The sequence below is a fragment of the Panthera uncia genome (assembly GCF_023721935.1).
Source record: "Panthera uncia isolate 11264 chromosome A1 unlocalized genomic scaffold, Puncia_PCG_1.0 HiC_scaffold_17, whole genome shotgun sequence".
NCBI classification, from domain to species: Eukaryota; Metazoa; Chordata; class Mammalia; order Carnivora; family Felidae; genus Panthera; species Panthera uncia.
This window is the reverse complement of record NW_026057577.1, coordinates 11,276,213-11,296,261: the sequence shown is the minus strand read 5'-3', so window position 1 is coordinate 11,296,261 and position 20,049 is coordinate 11,276,213. Positions and strand designations below refer to the sequence as shown.

At 40.3% G+C, this 20,049-nt stretch overlaps 1 protein-coding gene across 3 annotated transcripts in view; it reads right to left on the bottom strand.

The window, feature by feature from the left end:
- The window catches only part of COMMD10 (COMM domain containing 10), a 214,711-nt gene that overhangs the window by 129,821 nt on the left and 64,841 nt on the right, over positions 1–20,049 (bottom strand). Inside the window, exon 6 of one of the 3 annotated variants that reach the window (XM_049649064.1) lies at positions 4,555–9,787. The exons of the other annotated variants lie outside the window; for them this stretch is intronic. Within the exon in view, the coding sequence (XP_049505021.1) occupies positions 9,746–9,787 (42 nt within the window). The 3' untranslated portion in view covers positions 4,555–9,745. Of the gene's footprint in view, positions 1–4,554; positions 9,788–20,049 lie in introns of those variants that run through there. 3 annotated transcript variants of the gene reach the window in all.

The following is a 20,049-nucleotide window of genomic DNA, read 5'->3' as shown; positions in this document are numbered from 1 at the left end:
AAACAAAGATAACTTTAAGATCTGGTTCTGGGGGCACCTGCGTGGCTCGGTTAAGCTTCTGACTTTGGCTCAGGTCATGATCTCATGGTTTGTGAGTTCAAGTCCCACATTAGGCTCTGCACTGACAGTGGAAAACCTGCCTCAGATTCTCTCTCTCCCTCTCTCTCTGTCCCTTCCCCAGTTGTGTTTGCAAGCACTCTCCCTCTCTCTCAAAATAAATAAACTTAAAAAAAAAAAAAAAAAAAGAAAGGAGGGGTGTCTGGGTGGCTCAGTTGGTTAAGCGCCTGACTTCTACTCAGGACATGATCTCACAGTTCATGGGTTCGAGCCCCACATCCGGCTCTGTGGTGGCAACTCAGAGGCTGCAACCTGCTTCAGATACTGTGCCTCCCTCGTTCTGCCCCTCCCCCACTCCTGCTCTGTCTCCCTCTCTCTCATTAAAATAAACATTTAAAAAAAATTTTTTTTAAAAAAGGATCTGGTTCTGATTATCACTGACTAACCATGACAACTATACTAGTCACTTAACCATCTTGCCTTCAGCCTTTTTTCATTTATTATTAATATTGATACGCACAGTACATACATAGAAGCATTAAGGACATAATGTGTAAAAATATTTCAGAAAAATAAAGAATACATATTTGGATTGTTACAAATTATAGCTATAAGTATAAATAATAAGATTGGAAAAATGTACTTTTAATACTTTACTAAAATGACTTATCAGTGTAAAAATGGTATTTTGTTCATTGCCAGATTTCTTTTACTATAATAATAAAATGTCAAACCTCAATGTTTCTCTAAATTTGATATATTTTTCTTTGTTTTGTAGTTCAATCATTAACTCCCTTATGCAACATTTTCAAATAATTTAAAATCAATACAATTCTGAGTATGTACAAGGCACTATGCCATCCATGTGCCTTTATTAAGATGTTCATCAAACTGTGGACTGCCAAGGCCCTTTGCTTTCTTCATTTTTTTTCCTCTTGGGTTTACATTCCATTTGGATGGTAACTTTACCTGAATTCCCTCCACCCCCAGCTACTGCTAAGAAGAAAGAAGAGAACAAACTAAAATTATTCCGCACCCTTCATGCACTTGGCACTGTGCCATTATACCTACATCATCTCGGTCAATCCTCACAACAACCCCAGGAGACAAGTATTCACACACATTTTAGAGATGAGAAAGATGAGCACCACATCAGAGAAAGCATTGAAACTACATATATGCTGAATCCAAAGCCTAGGATCTTTCCATTATGTCAGCAGTTTCCATTCCATTCCATTCCATGTTACTTTATTTGAACGTAGGTAATACAGGATGTTACATTTGTTCCCATAATTGTATCTCACAGGCCAGTACAATACACACACACACACACACACACACACAATACTGGTGGACCTCACAACACTGGCAACATTTTATTTTCTAAGAAATAACATATATTTTTACAAGTCCTCCTATCTACTATCACCATTACTTCCTAAAACAAAAGGATAATGTAATGAAACAGAACAGAAAGACAATCTCAAAATAAGAAACAAGTTTGACAGCCTTATAAAACAACCATATAAAAAGGTTGTCAACTGTTCCTTCTTTGGAAGGCTTGTTTTTATTTGTGTTTTGTTTTTGTTTTTGATTTTTTGTTTTGCAATTTTCACCACAGAACAGCACAGGGCCTCCAACTGCTGGATGAGAACAAGTACAAGAGGAGTAAAACACAGAAGCTAAAACATTGTCCTACAGACTCTTCCTATTTTCAGTATAGTGGTGGTAAGAATGCGTGTTGCGCTGGGGTGCCCGGGTGGCTCAGTCGGTTAAGCATCCAACTTCGGCTCAGGTCATGATCTCGTGGCTTGTGGGTTCAAGCCCTGCGTCGGGCTCTGTGCTGATGGCTCAGAGCCTGGAAGCTGCTTCGGATTCCGGGTCTCCCTCTCTCTGCCCCTCCCCACTTGCACTCTGTCTCTGTGTCTCTCAAAAATAAATAAACATAAAGAATGCATGTTGCGTTGACTAAAGCCACGGGCTCTTTCAAAGTTAGATGTGCCAAGGTTCTGCGGACAAAGAAAATCATCAGAGGCTTAAAAAGAAGGTAAAGAAGCTCCTGGTACCAGTAAGTGAACATTTTCAGTACTGTTACAGAGAGAGGGGCTTCCTGAGGTTTTTCCTTCAAATCAAATCTCTGTACCTGATGCAATCAAAAGAGCAGTTAAAAAGACTAAATCTATTACCTTGTACCTGAGAGACCCATCCATCTGCAGCTGCTCTCCTGTCTTCTCAGCCTTACCTATCACATTTAATTAAAAAGAGCCAGGGCTGTGTCTTTCTCATGTTTTGATGCAGTATCTGACATTAGAATGCTGTTATTCTTTGAGGATGGGTATACAATGAATTTATTATCTCACTGCCAAGCCAGAAAAAGATGCAAATAATAAGTGAATTTGAGCTAAATTTTCAGAATAAATTTATATTTAAAAAAATTCATAGTCTGGGGCACCTGGGTGGCTCAGTTGGTTAAGCGTCCAACTTCGGCTCAGGTCATGATCTCAGGTTTGTGAGTTCAAGCCCCACGTCTGGCTCTGTGCTGACTGCTCAGAGCCTGGAGCCTGCTTCCCATTCTGTATCTCCCTCTCCCTCCGCCTCTCCCCCACTCACACTCTGCCTCTCTCTCTCAAAAATGAATAAACTTAAAAAAAATTTAAAAAAAAATCACAGTCTGTCCTCCAGACAGTGACCGCTAGCAAAAGACATCAATTCTGAGTGCATGCATCAAATAAATAGTCACTACAGTCTCTTCCATATTTAAACTATAAACACAGGGAATTTCAGATTGTATTCCAATGCTTCTCCGCTGGCATGAGAACTCTGGACATTTCTGGATATCTCAGCAGTCTGAACAACTCACTCTTACTAATTATTCCCTTAAAGTTCCACATGTCATGGAATGGCTGACACTGTATTCTGATAGGAATACTACCAACCTTAAGAGTGTTTACGAAGGTAGAAGGAAAATCACTATATATGTGTGATATTATTCAAAAAGCAGATAAATGTGTTTCTATAATATTTCTCACTTAATACTTAACCAATGAAAAAAATAATTTGCCTAATTATTTGATTAAGCCCCTTAATTTATATCTTTGTCACTAATACAAGCATCTCACAACAAATTATAAATACTCATGTTTTGATAGCATTTTCTAAAAGGAAACCTAAATATTTACCTTTTTTCAAGCACTATATTTATTTGTAATTTCACTGACTTGCCAGGCAAAGGATGGGATCAAGGGTCTAGGAAGGGAGGCACACAGACAGAAAATCACCTGCTGTTTGCTGCAACTGAACTTGGAACTGACCTCTCCAATTCATGACTATTTATAAACATCTAGTGTATCGGGCACCACACGAGGTACCTCATAGGCGCCTGCCGCTCTACTATTCCATCCTGATTGATTTTCAAAAGTCTTCAGAATGGAGACTGGATGCCTAAAGCTTCTAAATGGTCACTTTGAAATAAAGTTCCTGCTTTTATGAAATACTTCTTATAAGGCCAACGTAATTGGCAAATTCTCTCTTTTAAGGATGAAACAGTATCCTGATGCCCTACGTTTCACATGGTGCAGTTAGGTTATGTACTGACACTGCCCAAAGATTAAATAATAAAATGAATATTGTTGATTTTGTCACTGACACCCTTAAAGTCATAATATGATGTTATCAGAACAATCTACTCAATATTGAAAATAAAATGCTTTCTAACTGTTTAATTAAAAAAAAAAAACTACAAGGAGGGTGAATTAAGCATTTTTCTGGGCTACATATTTAGGATTCAATCTTACTGAATTTCATTATTCATTCTATATGCTGTCCATTCCTTTGATCACTCACTTTTGAAGGCCTAATTCAAATGTGCGCTCGCTCCTCTGTGGAGTCTTCCCTATGGATCTAGAAAAGATCAAGCCCACACATATATGTGCTCACACTGCACTTTGAATAAACCTCCATAATTCATTACCATTTATAAGCATCTCGTATGTCAGGCACTATTTTAGGTGCTTAACATATTTCCCACTTAACTGCACTGTTTCTGAGCCTTTCTCACATCAATGAGAGTCTGTCTAAACTTCACACCCATTTTTAGCCATGCAGTACCTATCACAGAGCATGGCACCTAAGAGGTTTTGAATGAATTTCGATACTTTATTAACACTATGCATTTTATTAAGAGAAATATACACTTGTGTGTTCACCTAAAATATAAGCTAGAATTTTATCACCATCTTCAAGTTTTTTTATTCTAAAGCAAAATTTGATTCTTGATTTTCTTCTCTAGTTCAAACTGACATAAATAATTGCTTAACATCATCAGTATGTTTTCCACACGTCACATCCTCACTCCCAACATTTTTTCCCCTTTTCCCACACAAAAACAACTGTTGAAATAACTTGGTCTCTAAATCAGAAGACTTATTCGCTGCATGCTTTATTACATCAGAGTGAGGCAGACCTGTATTCAGATCTCAACTCAGTTATTTACTAGCTGTATGATTTTGCTTTGTTTCTTCGTTTCTAGAATAGAGATAATAGTCTATGTTTGACAGAACCATTGAGAAGAGTAAATTAAATAATAAATTTGAAGCACTGGCACATACTAAACACCCAGTACGTGGGCACTGTTGTCCATGTGACACAGACTTAGCCTTATTCCAGCAATGATTATTACAGTCTTAGCTTAGACCAGTGGTACTCAAACAAGTGTATCTAACAAAGAACACAACAAATACTTGTGTGACTATCCTGAAAGAGTTTTCATTGGTGGAAGGACAAGAGAAGGTAGGTATAGGCACAAAGCTAGAAAACTATCCCCTGATGACTTTGAAATCACAGTTGAAATCACTATTTTAAAATTTTAAATTTATTAAACTTTTTAAGTCCATACCCAAATCCATTTATTAACAAAATGTTAAAAGGCCAAATCTGAGTTCCCTATTTGCCATTACAATAGACATATTTCAAGGGCTCCTGGGTGGCTCAGTCGGTTAAGCGTCAGACTCTTGATTTTGGCTCAGGTCATGATCTCACAGTTCATGAGTTCGAGCCTGGGTCGGGTTCTGCACTGCCACTGCTGAGTCTGCTCGGGATTCTTTCTCTCTCCCTCTCTCCGCCCCTCCTGCTCTGTCTTTCTATCTCTAGGTATATAAACAAACTTAAATAGAATAAAATAGATATATTTTATTCAACAAAATATTTGTCAATATAGCCAGCGCCCTTAGTAATACATGTTTAATTAAAATAATTATATTGATTTTAAATTCTCCTACAGATTAAGATGTAGAAAAAGTATTTCACTTTATAACCAATTCCTAATTCGGGGTTTATTAGTTTTTTTAATATTTTAATGCTTATTTTTGAGACAGAGACAGAGAGAAAGAGAGAGACAGAGCACAAGTTGGGGAGGAGCAGAGAGAGGGGCACAGAATCTGAAGCAGGATCCAGGCTTTGAGCTGTCAGCACAGAGGCCAACGCAGGGCTCAAGTACACGGACCGTGAGATTATAACCTGAGTCGAAGTCAGACGCTCAACCAACTGAGCCATCCAGCCAACCCAAATAAGCCCCTAGGGTTTATTAGTTTATAAAATCAGAAAGGCAATGAATGCCCTTGTCATCCCTGTCACTGCATGAAGAGACAGCTAACATTATCACCATGGCCAGATGTGCTCAGGGCTCAAAGCTGCTCTTCTACTAGGTCAGAAAGGTCTCTATTGGTTTTACTGTTGTTCAACTTAACTATCGAGCTCAGCCTTTTAGAACAGTCTGTAAGTGTGAAATAAAAATACTGCAATAGCCACACATTCACTCTTTAAAAATACAGTAATAACTGAAGAGCTCACGTGCCAGGCACTGTTTTAGGCATGTTCCTGCTCTCAGGAAGTTTACTTTCTAGGATAGGGGAACAGAAAATACACAAATAAACATACTAAGTAATAGTATGTCAGGGGATGACAGTTCCATGAAGAAAAGTAGAGTAAGAGGAACAGAGAGTAACTATATATAAAGTGTTCAAGGAAGGCTTCTCTCTGGAAGATATTTGAGCAGAGACCTAGCAGAAGGGAAACAGCAATCCATGTGGCTGTCAAGGGAAGAAGCATTCTAGAAGAGGATACAGAGAGTGCAAAGGCCCTGAGGCAGACGCATGTTGGAAGTGCTCTGGGAAAAACAGGTTAGAAGACAGGGAGGGAAAAAGGTAAGAGATGAAGTTAAACAGACAGCATGAAATCATCTCATGGAGGACCTTACAGGCAATGCTAAGGCCTTTGGGTTTTAATCTCAGTTATAAGGGGAAGGACAAAGCGTACAGTGAGCAGAGAAATGACATAATCTGAACTATGTTTGAAAATTACGACTGCTGTGTGAAAAATAAGCTACAGAGAACAAAGGTAGAAGCAGGGAGACTAGAAGCACAGATGACAGATTCTTGTCAAATATAAATGATTAGCCACAGGAGAAAATAAAATTTCCTGGACTTAATTAATGAACATGGTGACCTCTATTCCGGTGACAAGACTGCAAAAGATGTTAGCACCTGTTCCATGTCAAAGCACGACAAAACTGTTTGCCAACAAATTAGTCAGACCTGGGGGGGAAAAATAATAATTGTTTGCAAGGCAAATGACACTTCATTTACAAAGGTTTTTCCATAACGTAGATTAATCCTTAAAGCTTTAGACGCACATGCCCAAATCTGCCAGATTCATGAAAGCCAAACTACAAAGACAGGAATGAATTATCTACTTCCAGGAATGGGAGACCAAGCCCAGCTCTCCCCCTAAGGATTAAGTAGAAAAACTTGACAAAAAAGAATTGAAAGCAAAAATTAAAAAAACATTTCCTTGAAGGCACTAGAGAGCCAACAACCAAGGGACGATTTATAGTTCAGGATCCTGGGGTGGCCCAGGGATGTAAACTCATTCTTTGGGGGCACTCCTCCCTTCCTCCTTAAGAGAAGCAGACATTCAAATGACCAATTAAAAAAAGCAGGGAGGGTGGTAAAGGCAATCCATCTTATCAGCAATTTACAAAATAAATATTAAAACCATGATAGTAAAAACCACATTCACCAAAAAGGCTACAAACTAAAAAGACTTACTGCCAAGTTCTGGGAACGATGTCAAACAATCACACGTTCTTACACACTGCCCGTGTGAGTGTATTCCGTGCAACTACTTCCAAATTAAACACACACATCCTTGAGCAGATTGTAAGAACAACCCCAATTCTTCACCCTTTGCTACAAGACATTACCTCTGAAATGTGATTCTGCAGCACCTCTGAGAACTAATAAGAATCGATTTCCCACTTTGTGACTTACTCTGGCCAACAGAATGTGACGAAAACAACAGTGCGCGCGTTCCGCACTGAGGCCTCAGGAAGCCTGGTGTCGTTTCGTGTTTCCCCTCTGAACCTGGTGAACAAGCCCGGGCTAAGCTGCTCAGTGATGAAAGACCTGAAGCCCGAGAACCCCAGTCATCGCGGCAAGTAAAGCCATCCAAAACTTGCCCGCCCCCAGCCAACTGCCGGCACATGAGCAATGCCAACTGGACTCAGGCAAGCCCAGAGAGCAAACTACCCCGCCCACTCGCACACTCGTGACCAATAATAAACGGTGAGTGTTTTCAACCACTGAATCTTGAAGTGGTTTGTGATACAGCAAGAGCTAACGGTACCCAAAGTGAATTACAGCCATGATGATATATATGATTATATATGTGTATTATATATGTAATACTGGCTTTGGAACTGAACAGTGGCCTAATAAGCCTTGAAAAATGGAGAGCAAACTGTTAGCAAAAGCTGGAAAAGGGGAACACAGCTTGCACTGGAGGCTGTAAATTTTAGGAGCCTGTGCCTGTAGTAACAAAACAAGTGGCAAAATCGTGTCACCGAGAATACTCAGAAGATGAAGAAGTTACTCGATGGACATCTGGATTTGCCGGAGATCTCTAGGCAAATGTTCAAAGTCGGCTCATTGTCCCTGGCCGTGCAAGATAAGCTAATGATGGCAAGAAAGACACAACCTAAAGAAAAAAGTGATCGCTTTATAAGGAAAATTTAGGAGGCGTAAAGAGGGGCCAAGCCTTGCTGGGCTGGAAAATAAGACGGTTTCTCATCTCCAGTCTCTCAGCTGGCTAACATTCACCAAATACAATACCATCAAGGGCTGTAGATCCAAATCAAGGGACCAGACATAAAACCCTTTGTTAACCTAAAAGAATTATGGAGGGGTCTACCAGACCCTCTCAGCTAAGCTTTCTAGGCTTAAAGGAGTTGCCTCACAGCAGGCGAATGCCCCCAAAGTAAGTCTACTGGAAGAGGCATGTCTCCGAAAGAACTTAAAGTATGGCTTTGGGCCTATCATAAAACCCAGCAATTCCACTCACAGGCATCTACCCAAACAGAAATGGGTGATCACATGTAACAGGAGGCACACGTACAAGAATGCTGACAGCAGCAGTATATATATATTAGTTAAAAACTGGAAACAACCAGGGGCACCTGGGTGGCTCAGTCAGTTAAGCCTCCGACCCTTGATTTCCACTCAGGTCATGATGTCACAGTTCATGTGTCCGAACCCCGCGTTAGGCTCTGCGCTGACAGTGTGGAGCCTGCTTGGGATTCTCTCTCACGTTCTCTCTCTGCCCCTCCCCTACTTGTGCTCACTGTCTCCCTCAAAATAAAAGAACTTATTTTTTTTAAGTTTAAATAAAAAAAAAAACACAGAAACAACCCAAATGCCTAAGTAAAACATGGTTGACTCATATCATAAAACACCACACAACACAGCAAATGAACAAACTACAGCTGTATATTACATGGATGAATACCACAAACATAACACTGAAGAATCCAGAAACAAATGAGCATAGTCAATATAATTTGTGTTAGATAAGGTCAAAAATGAAACCATCAAAGCTAAACTGTAGTGTTTAGAGATACATGATTAGGGGATAAAAGCATAAAGAAAAACAAGAAATAGTATCATAGAAGGCAGATTTGCATGGGGGGAATTTATTTGGAAGAAGCCAAGACTTCTGGCATGCTGGCACTATTTTAGACCTTGATCTGGGTGGTAGTTACACAGATGTTACCCTTGTGAATAACTGGACATCTATGTTTTATGCATTTTTCTGTATACATATAATTTGGCATGTGTAAGAGATGTGAATAAGTGATGCTACAGGTCAGACTCAGGTAGTAAGAGAACTAAGAACATGTCTAGGTTGGCGAGCACCACAGAACAGAGCCATTTCCTAAAATGAGATGCTTTGCTGAGATTTTATTTAATACATGTAATCAAAGCAACAGTGATATATTCTGTCAGCCTGCTTAAGAATAAAGGGGTAGAAAGGATTCCCGGTGTTTGCTTCATCATGATAAAATCTAGCAGGTACCGTATTACGAGGGGAACCGTCACTGTGTCTCATCAGAAGCACCATTTGCTTTCAATAATACTTTATTGAGATCTCTGTTCTATAGCAATTCAGAAATTCCTGATAGTTATAAAATGGCTTCTTCCGTCATTTATCTAGTTGCTCTACAGAAGTTCTTGTGAAATTTTACTTGAGGAGAAACACTTGAGCAGAATTCCCTCCTTGTGCCCTGACAGCTGAAAACACAAGACCTTTGTGCCAGGCAAAGACCAGAGATGGCAGACCCCACAAGGTAAGACCCCACTCAAGGCTTCAAAACCGTATCCCAGTTGTGTATCAACTTGACCTGTGTGATAAGAGACATGTATGGTACAAAACAATAATATACTAAACTACCTACCTTCAATTAGAACTTTCTCTTAACCACTATAAAACAAATATACACAAAAACATACTGAAAAAAACACACATTAACTCCTATCTGCCCAATTCATATTCTACTGTTGAATAATTTTTGAAATCTGTAACCCAAGTATAAAAGAGTTACAGACGGATTGACTTCAGAGAATACTTTTCTTTAAAAAACAAACAAACAAACAAACAAACAAAGACTGGGGCACCTCGGTGGCTCAGGCGGTTGAGCATCTGATTCTTGATTATCGACTCAGGTCATGGTCTCTCGGTGGTGAGATCAAGCTCCACTATCTCTCTCTCTCTATCCCTCCTACCCTCCCACCCCTGTCCCCAGTCATTCTCCCTCTCTCTCTCTCAAATTAAAAATATAAACTCATTAAACAAGAAAAAAGAAAAAAAAAATCTGCTTGAACTGGCACCTAATACCTTTAATTAAATTTTCAGAATGTACCAGTTGGCTGATGTTAGTACGGGATATGCTGTAACACTATTATAAATAAAACTCATTTTCCGATGAATCTGTAATTGTGAAATGGGCTAGAAGATTAGTACCGTTTTATTTTTAAAGAGCATTACAAAGCAGACAATATGCAATTTTAAAATACAAGCTAACATTTTGAGATCTGTGGTCAATTTAATTCTCCAAATATAGACACAATATCTCTTATCCTTCTCTTACAATATGACTTTAAGACTTGTCCCATAGATAGGTAGGGTCAATATCCCTCCTCCTTGAACTTGGTAGACCTTTGTGATTGCTTCAACCAACAGTCACATAGAAATTATCCTATGGGGGGAGGGAGAGCCTGGGTGCCTCAGTCAGTTAAGCGTCTGACTTAGGCTCAGGTGATGATGTCACGGTTGGTGGTTCCAGCCCTGCGTCACGATCTGTGCTGACAGCTCCAAGCCTGGAGCCTGCTTCAGATTCTGTGTCTCCCTCTCTGCCCCTCCCCTGCTTATGCTGTCTCTCAAAAATGAATAAATGTTAAAAAAATAAAATAAAATAAAAAGAAATTATGCTATGGGACTTCTGGGGCTGGGTCATAAAAAGGCCATGCACTTCTGCCTTAGGCCACTAGCGTGTGGAATTTAGCTGCTACTGGCATTGAAACCAGGTGGAGAATATTAAAGCCTAAAAGGGAGTGAAGAGAGTGTTAGCGGAAGCTTAAAAGACCTGGCAAAGGTCGCAGGGATGCTGGTTTTATTTTGGAAGGAAGTTTAGAAATACTGTTATTGGCAGAACACTTGAAAATAGGACATGTTCCTAATGAAGTCAATGACTGAATGTGCCCACCGGGCTTCTTCTCACTGTCTATGATGATGACATATGAAAAGAAAAAGAGATGAGCTAAAGAATACACTGTTAACTCTGGAGGGGCAGGGACATGCGGGATTTAACAATACAACCCTGAGGTAACAAGCACCTCCAGCTGATAAGATGATTCTCAAAGAAGGAAACAGCTTCCAGGCAAAGGTCAAATCTAGAGTGGGACTGGAAGGTCCTATGTGAAGACTTCAGAAAGATCTAACAGAGCCTCCTAGAAACGTTCAGACTGCTAAAAGGTCTTACAAAGGTATATTGGTTTTTTACTGTTATCTACCAGAAACTTAGTGGTTTAAAGCAACGTCCAATGAGTAGCTCACATTTCCGTAAGAATTTCAGTCAGGCTTGGCCGGCGTCTCCTCTGTGTTTCTCACGAGGGTATGTAATCAGGTGTCACTCACGCTGGGCTCCTATCTGGGGTTCTGGGGAAGCAACTGCTTCCAAGCTTACTCAGATTGATGCAGCTAGAATCAGAATCTAGTTCCTGCAGCTAATGGTCTGTGTTCTCCACTTCCTTGCCATCAACCAGAGAACACTCTCTTCTCCTAGGGGCTGCCCTCATTCTGTCTCACTAATTTCTCCATCTTCAAACTGGCAACACGTGGAGTCTCTTGCTGTGAAGCTTCCTGACTTCCTCTTCTGCTACTAGCCAGTGAAAACTTTGCGTTTTTTTTTTAATGTTTTAAATGTTTATTTATTTTTGACAGAGAGAGAGAGAGAGAGAGAGAGAGAGAGAGCGCGAGCATGAGCGGGGGAGGGGCAGAGAGAGAGGGAGACACAGAAATCGAAGCAGACTCCCAGCTCCAAGCTGTCAGCACAGAGCCCAATGCAGGGCTCAAACTCACGAACCGTAAGATCATGACCTGAGCCAAAGTCGGACGCTCAACCAACTGAGCTACCCAGGCACCCCCAAACCTTGTGCTTTTAAACAGTATACCTGGGGGCACCTGGGTGGCTCAGTCGGCTGAACGTCCGACTTTAGCTCAGGTCATGACTTCACGGTTCCTGAGTTCGAGCCCTGCATTGGGCTCTGTGCTGGCAGTACTGAGTCCTTTTCTGGGGATCCTCTTTCCCCCTCTCTGCCTGTCCCTCCCCTGCTCACACATGCTGAGAGACAGAGAGAGAGAGAGAGAGAGAGAGGGAGCGCAAGAGTGAGAGACAGAGCACGAGTGGGGGTGGGGCAGAGAGAGAGGGAGACACAGAATCCGAAGCAGGCTCCAGGCTCTGAGCTGTCAGCACAGAGCCCGATGCGAGCTCGAGCCCACCAACAGTGAGATCATGACCTGAGCCGAAGTCAGATGCTTAACCGAATGAGCCACCCAGGCGTCCCTAAAACATATTTTAAAAAAATAAATAAAAATAATGAGTCAGACGAGTCAGGTCCATCCTGATAATCTCCCTTAGGTCAACTGACTTGGATCTTTAATTAAATTTATTTAAAAGATAATTGATCTGTTTAAACCAATACCGTCATATAGTGTGAGGTTTAAAACATATGTAAGAAAAATGCATGGCAGCAGCAGCAAAAGGCTAGGAGAGGAGAAACAGTAGTAATGCTACTGTAAAGTTCTATTCGTTATTTGATAAAGTGCTTGGAACCTGAGGCAAAAAATTGTGTGTTCCATTCACATTATTTGAATGTATATTTTAATGGTTAATATTTTTCCAGAACATTAACTGAAAAGCTGAGACTCCTAACATTTTAGATGTAAATATTTTGTTTATATCAATAATGGAATTTGTTATAAGTTTACTTTCCTGGCTTTAATGAAAACAAACTCACCCATAATATTTTTTTTTAAATCTACTTCTCTGCTTATGTTATTTTCAATTGAGGGAAATGGTAGGTGAAAGAGTTTCTCTTGACCAAGCCCCAATCTTAAGTAATTTTAAATTAGCTTCAGGGGTGCCTGAATGGTTCGGTTGGTTAAGTGCCAACTTCAGCTCAGGTCATGATCTCGCAGTTCATGAGTTCGAGCCCCACGTCAGGCTCTGTGCTGACAGCTCAAGGCTGTGGCCTGTTTCGGATTCTGTGTCTCCCTCTCTGCCTCTCCCCCACTCATGCTGTCTTTCTTTCTCTCAAAAACTAACAAACATTAAAAAATTTTTTTTGCTTCAGTTTCACTGAAGCTTCGTTGACAGGACACCACTGTGAATGGTATTGTTAAAAAAAAAAAAAAGAAAGAAAGAAAAGAAAAAGCTCCAGAGGCAGGTGGGTGGCTCGGTTAAGGTCTGACTTTGGCTCAGGTCATGATCTCACAGTTAGTGAGTTGGAGCCCCACACTGGGCTCTGTGCTGCCAGCTGGGTGCCTGGAGCCTGCTTCGGATTCTGTGTCTCCCTCTCTGTCCCTCCCCCACTTACAATCTGTCTCTCTCACTCTCTCTCTCAAAATAAATAAACATTAAAAAAATTATAAAAAAACGAAACATAAAAAAAATTCCTGGGGATTAAGGAGCGCACTAGTCACGATGAGCACAGGGTGATGATGTATGTGGCATCACTATACTGTACATCTGAAACTAATGTAACAATGTATGTTAACTAATTAGAATTAAAATAAAAATTTAAAAGAAAAAAGAAAAAAAAATCTCAAGGTCGCTTACACATTTGGGTAAAACTGTACTAAGTAAATTTCCTGAACCAGTTTTAGAAGATCCAAACAGCATGCTGATTTTATAATTATGAATACTGCATGCTGCTAGATCCATTTCAGATGAAATTTCTACAGGACTTAGTCTAAATATTTAAGAACCAAGTCAGTGGCTATTTTTTTGTAAAGAAGTTTTCATGGGGCGCCTGGGTGGCTCAGTTGGTTAAGCAACCGACTTCGGCTCAGGTCATGATCTCACTGTTGGTGGGCTCGAGCTCGCATCGGGCTCTGTGCTGACAGCTTAGAGCCTGGAGCCTGCTTCAAATTCTGTGTCTCCCTCTCTCTCTGCTCCTCCCCCACTCATGCTCTGTCTTTCTCCCTTTCAATAATAAACAAAAACATTTAAAAAAAATTTTTTTAAAAAGTATTCATAAAAAATGACTTTTCTCTGGCTAGAAATTCAAAATTTAAGACACTCCATTTAACTTCTGAGATCTTCATCACAAATGTGAAATTGGAATGCTGATAATTTCCCTAATTTTTATCTTCTATACATTTTTCCATAATAAGTTATACTCTTACCTACTTCTAACTTCTTTACTTTTATTTTAAAATTGAGCAGATATAGTCCTAGCTCCTGCCATTCATCAAACATTCAAAGTTATGCTCTCTCATGTGTTGTAAGCAAAGGGATAGGGTTTCCCTTAAGCATACAGCTTTTTGTATAGTCAAATATCAAGGTAGATTCTTAGTGGCTTTTTCCAGTTGATTCAAACAGCTAACACAATAAGCCCAAATGGTTAGCCCAACTCCAGTGATAAAAGTTAAGATTTTGCAATCCTAACAGAAAATAACAAACCAAAGCCTAAGTTCAAACAAATACCACTACCACACCTGGTCTATCAATAATTTATTTAACAAATCAGTGCGTAAAGGTACACTATCATTACCCCATACACTCAGTTCAAGGCTACATGCCAACTAGATTATAATTAAATATCCAGTAATTTTTAAAAGATACCAACTATAGAGCCACAAATTCAAAAAAAAAAAATGTTAATGTGTATTTTTTTCTGAGAGACAGAGAGAAACTAAGCGTGAGTGGGGGAGGGACAGACAGAGGGAGACACAAAATCTGAAACAGGCTCCAGGCACTGAGCTGTCAGCACAAAGCCCAATGTGGGGCCTGAACTCACGAACCATGAGATCATGACCTGAGTTGAAGCCAGTCGCTTAACTGACTGGGCCATGCAGGTGCCCCAAGAGCCACAAATTCAAAACAGAGTCTACTGCATTAAGATTTCTTACCAATGAGGTACTAACAGAAAACACTGACAAATTTATAGGCTTTTACTCCTTGTATAGGCCTCCTTGGAGGCCATTCCTCCAAAATATTCTGATGGTCCATATTCTTTGATACTTGCTAGTTTCCTTTAAATATTCAAGATAGTGCGTATATTCTAGTATCCCTAAAATTGGCATTATCTCTAAAGAGGTACATAGCTGTTAAGTGATGAGTCCAAAGTCACTATAAAAGCAACAGAACTGGGCCCAGCTTTTTGCCTGAAAGTTTACTTAGTATTCATTTCTGATTTAAGTTCCAATGCTCCAGGAAAAGAAAAGAAGGTTACTAGTGCTAAAGAAGAAAATTCAGTAACGTCTTGTGACAGACCTAAACTTCCCTTAAATATGTTCTTCCAACTGCTGGCAAAAGTAATTTATCCTAAAGATATTAGAGAGAATATTTAAAGATTCAAAGAATTGTCTTCTTTATGCCTCTACTTTAACAGCCAGTTCCACTTTTGGCAAAACTCAGTAACAGCCTTATAAAGGGTGAGGCATTTCAATTTGCCTTGTCCTCACCTTATCTTTAAGGGATAAAGATATCCAGGAACTAAACTGTACTGTAATAGACACTTTTGCATTTCCTATCATATTTAGTTCTCAGACAAATCTTGTTGGGTAGCTCTTATTATCCAAATTTTCAGATTAGAATTTGAGCCCGAAGCAGATACGTAACCCGCTTGAGATTCTTCCTAAGAGGCTAACAGTGTGCTTCTGAAGCCTGTGTTGTTTTCACTGAATGCCAACGCCAACGCCACCTTGAAATTCATCAACCTCACTCTCCATTGTCTGTCAAAATCTAATACGGACTTATTTATGAGCTGGATGGGAGAAATCACTTAATCCGAGCCCTTTATTTTGGACAGGATAGCACCAAGATCAGAGAGGCAAAGCATCAAATGCTTTTGTCTCAGGACACACAGCTATTTAGTAATAGAGTCTAAACCCTCTCTGCAACAATATTAGCGTGTAAAAAAAACAAAAAAACCCACAAATAGTAATCTTCAACCAAACCTTTTAAAATATAATAAATTAAATGTTACAGCTCTCAAAATTTTCAGGTCTTAATGTTACGATTGACTTTTAGAATGCTTCTTACACTAATGGCTGTGATAGGTTTTAATGGCCTAGAATGAAGAAAAATAGGTGTTTAATGTTATTAATATAAATAAAGGCAAACCCCTACTGTATAAAGCGGCCTAAGTCAAGTCTACAAGAGTGGAAACCATGGGAGACAGCCATATCTGAATCTAAATCCAATTAAAATTGCTTGGTGGGTAGCAATTAGAACCCAGCTCAATATATTTGGAGGAAAACAGAGAATCATATCAGAGTTAGTATTCTTCAAACTGGCACTAATTAGGTCAAGATACACTCTGCCCTGTCAATTTAAAAATTAGCAACTATCACCTTCACTATCTTATCCCTTCCTTTTTTCACTGGGCACACCGAATGTTTATGTGCAAGGTTTTTAAAGAATATATTTAGACAACAAATACAGAATTCCAGTGAGCTTATATTTAAAGCCTTTTCTCTCTCCTAACAGGCTCTAATCCTATACATCAGTAGGAGATTGGTAACAGGCAGGGGACTTTCTTAATGAACACAGTAGTACTTTTAAATTCTCAGAAATAAGAACCTGAAGGCATAAATAAGTGAAACATATGAGGGACAAAGCACGTACAGAACAAGTATCAGGTGACACAATGGAGTGACAAGATACTGAATCTGTGAATTCAACTATGATTCCCTTATATGACCTCAAGTATACCCTTTGCAAACAGAGACAGAATCAAATAATGCAGGCAGTTAGGCCCACCATTCGCCTGAACGAGTTTAAGTCCTGGAGTGAGGTGGAAAATGTCCACCCTCAGTATCACCAGTCAATGCAAGCTGAGGTCCCATGTGGGCTAACAGCGATTCCAGTGCTAAAGGACATACATGCTCTCTAAATGTTCAACTAAAGAAACACTGAACTGTTCAAACAAACTGCCAAAGCACAGTAAAATGAGTGACATGTCCTTACAGGAATGTGATGCTGGGGTCCAATGCCATGTGCTCGTAAGGGATTCCCTCTGCCTAAGGGGCGCCTGGGGGGCTCAGCTGGTTAAGCATCCGACTTCGGCTCAGGTCATGATATCACTGTTCGTGGGTTCGACCAAGTGTCAGGCTCTGTGCTAATGGCTCAGAGCCTGGAGCCTGCTTTGGATTCTGGGTCTCCCTCTCTCTCTGCCACTCTCCCACTCACACTGTCTCTCTCTGTCTCCCATAAATAAGTAAACATTAAAAAAAAAAAATGTATTCTCCATGAGATCATCATCACCTGCGTGACCTTAGACTCTAAAACCTGTTTCCCCATTAGATGAGGTGACACTGTACGTAAAAGAAAAAAAGAGATCATGATGCTTTTTAACATTAAGGTGCAAAAACAAAACTATGAGGGTTTGTGGGAGAGGCTGGCAGAAATGAGAATGTGGCAATAATTAAGGTGGTCTGTGAATCCACTTCGAAACTGATTTGGGTCAACTTGCTGTTTGTCAATCAGTGATGAAGTAGCTCATCTTCACTATCTAAAAGAATTTTTATGTCAGAGCTTCAAAAATTACCTAAAACTGCTAGTAAACCAAACTTCCCCCAAGAGAATAATGGGGGTGAAAGGCATCCTCAGAAAACAGGTCAAATTTGCCCTCAGTCAATCCACACCATCAGCCAGTAGACACAGCCTTCAGGAAATGCTTATATTTTTCTGCAAATCACTACTGCTAACTTCTGAGATCACTAACAATAAACTGCTAACTGTAGATTTCAAGCTCTGAATACAATATCCTCCCAGTAATTAAACAGAAGATGAGAGAGTGAATTCGGTTTTTTAAAAAAAGACAAAATATTTTACAATTTCTACTTCCTACCATTTTTGAGGGAAATTCTGTTTCCTCAGCCTAACTCCCATCCTGGCACTGACAGCAAATGATAATGTTTGTACTTTACAGTGTGTTTAGTCCACAAGTCAGCTAGCAGCTGGGTGATCGGAAAACACCAGTGCCGGGAGACCCTGCCTGGCTGCCCGAGGGCTCAAAGGCTCAGTCGGTATCTCAGCTGACCTATTCCCTACTTGCTCTACAGCTGTGGAGATATGCTTGAGAAAAATTCAGTGCAGACTATTTTCCTACCAGAAATTCTCTGATGCCCTAGTACTATAAGTACTTGATCACCCAGACAGCCCTGCCAAAAAGAACAGGAACAATTCTCAGCCTCATCTCTATCAAGGTCAGTCTTTGACTCCTCACACTTGGCAAATGGAAATAAATCACTTACCCTCAGGAGATTTTCATGGCCATCAAAACAAAATGTTTAAGAGCAACGATAAAACCATAAAGACTGCTAGGGGTGCCTGTGCGGCTCAGTCGGTTAAGAATCTCACTTTGGGTCAGATCATGATCTCACAGTTTGTGGGTTCGAGCCCCGCATGGGGCTCTGTGCTGACAGCTCGGAGCCCGGAGCCTGCTTCGGATTCTGTGTCTCCCTCTCTCTCTCTGCCCCTCCCCTACTCACGCTCTGTTTCTCTCAAAAATAAGTAAACGTTAAAAAACAAAAACACAGACTGTGAGAATAGGCACTAGCCATGAACCACACTAAAAGCAGGAGGCAAAGTAATCATTATGTTAGAACGGTGGCTACTTTATTAAATTGTAAATTATTTTCAGTCCTCCTGGGCAAATAATAAAAAGTGACTCACTGTTTATTAAGTCCAAGGGTCCAATGAGACAAAGCATCAAAGCACAAAGAATACCTGGCATATATTAAGTGGTCAATAAAATTACCGTTATCCTCCTGCTTGCTGGAATGTGGTAGAATCTGTATAGCAGTTACTGTCTGCACTGCAGCTGCTAAGATTCAGCTTCAACCCGCCCCACCCACCCAGGCTGGCCAGAGTTCAGCAGGAGAGAAGTGGAGACAACGAGATATCTCAGACAACTGCAAATTGTATATAGTATGAAGAAGAAATGAGACGTCCCTTCGACCTCCAAACGGGCCCTGGCCCATATTAACCGACTGCAAGGCAACTTATGGATTTGCTTCTTAGCATAAACCAAATTCCCTGGGCAGAAGACATGAAAAGACACTTTTCCAAAGAAGACATCCAGATGGCTAACAGACACGTGACAAGATGCTCAACGTCACTCATCATTTGGGAAATACAAATCAAAACCACGATGAGATACCACCTCACACCTGTCAGAATGGCTAACATTAAATTAGCAACACAAGAAACAACAGATGCTGGCGAGGATGCGGAGAAAGGGGAACTCTTTTGCACTGCTTGTGGGAATGCAAACCAGCGCAGCCACTCTGGAAAGCAGTGTGAAGGTTCCTCAAAAAACTAAAAACGGAACTACCCTACATCCCAGCAACTCCACTACTAGGTATTTACCCGAAAGATACAAAAATACATATTTGAAGGGGTACATGCACCCCAATGTTTACAGAAGCATTACCAACAATAGCCTAACTATGGAGAGAGTCCAAATGTCCAATGACTGATGAATGGATAAAGAAGATGTGTTATATATACATGTAAAATGGAATATTACTCGGCCATCAAAAAGAATGAAATCTTGCCATTTGCAGTGATGTGGATGGAGCTAGAACATACCATGCTATACAAAGTAAGTCCATCAGAAAAAGACAAACACCCTATGATTTCACTCATATGTGGAATTTAACAAACAAAACAGACGAACATGCGAGAAGGGGGGGGAAGAGAAGAGAGGGAAACAAACCACAAGAGACACTTAACAACAGAGAACTGAGGGTTGATGGAGGGTGGTTGGTGGGGGATGGGCTAGATAGGTGATGGGTATTGAGGACACTTGTGATGAGCACTGGGTGTTGTATGTAAGTGATAAATCACTGAATTCTCCTGAAACCAAAATT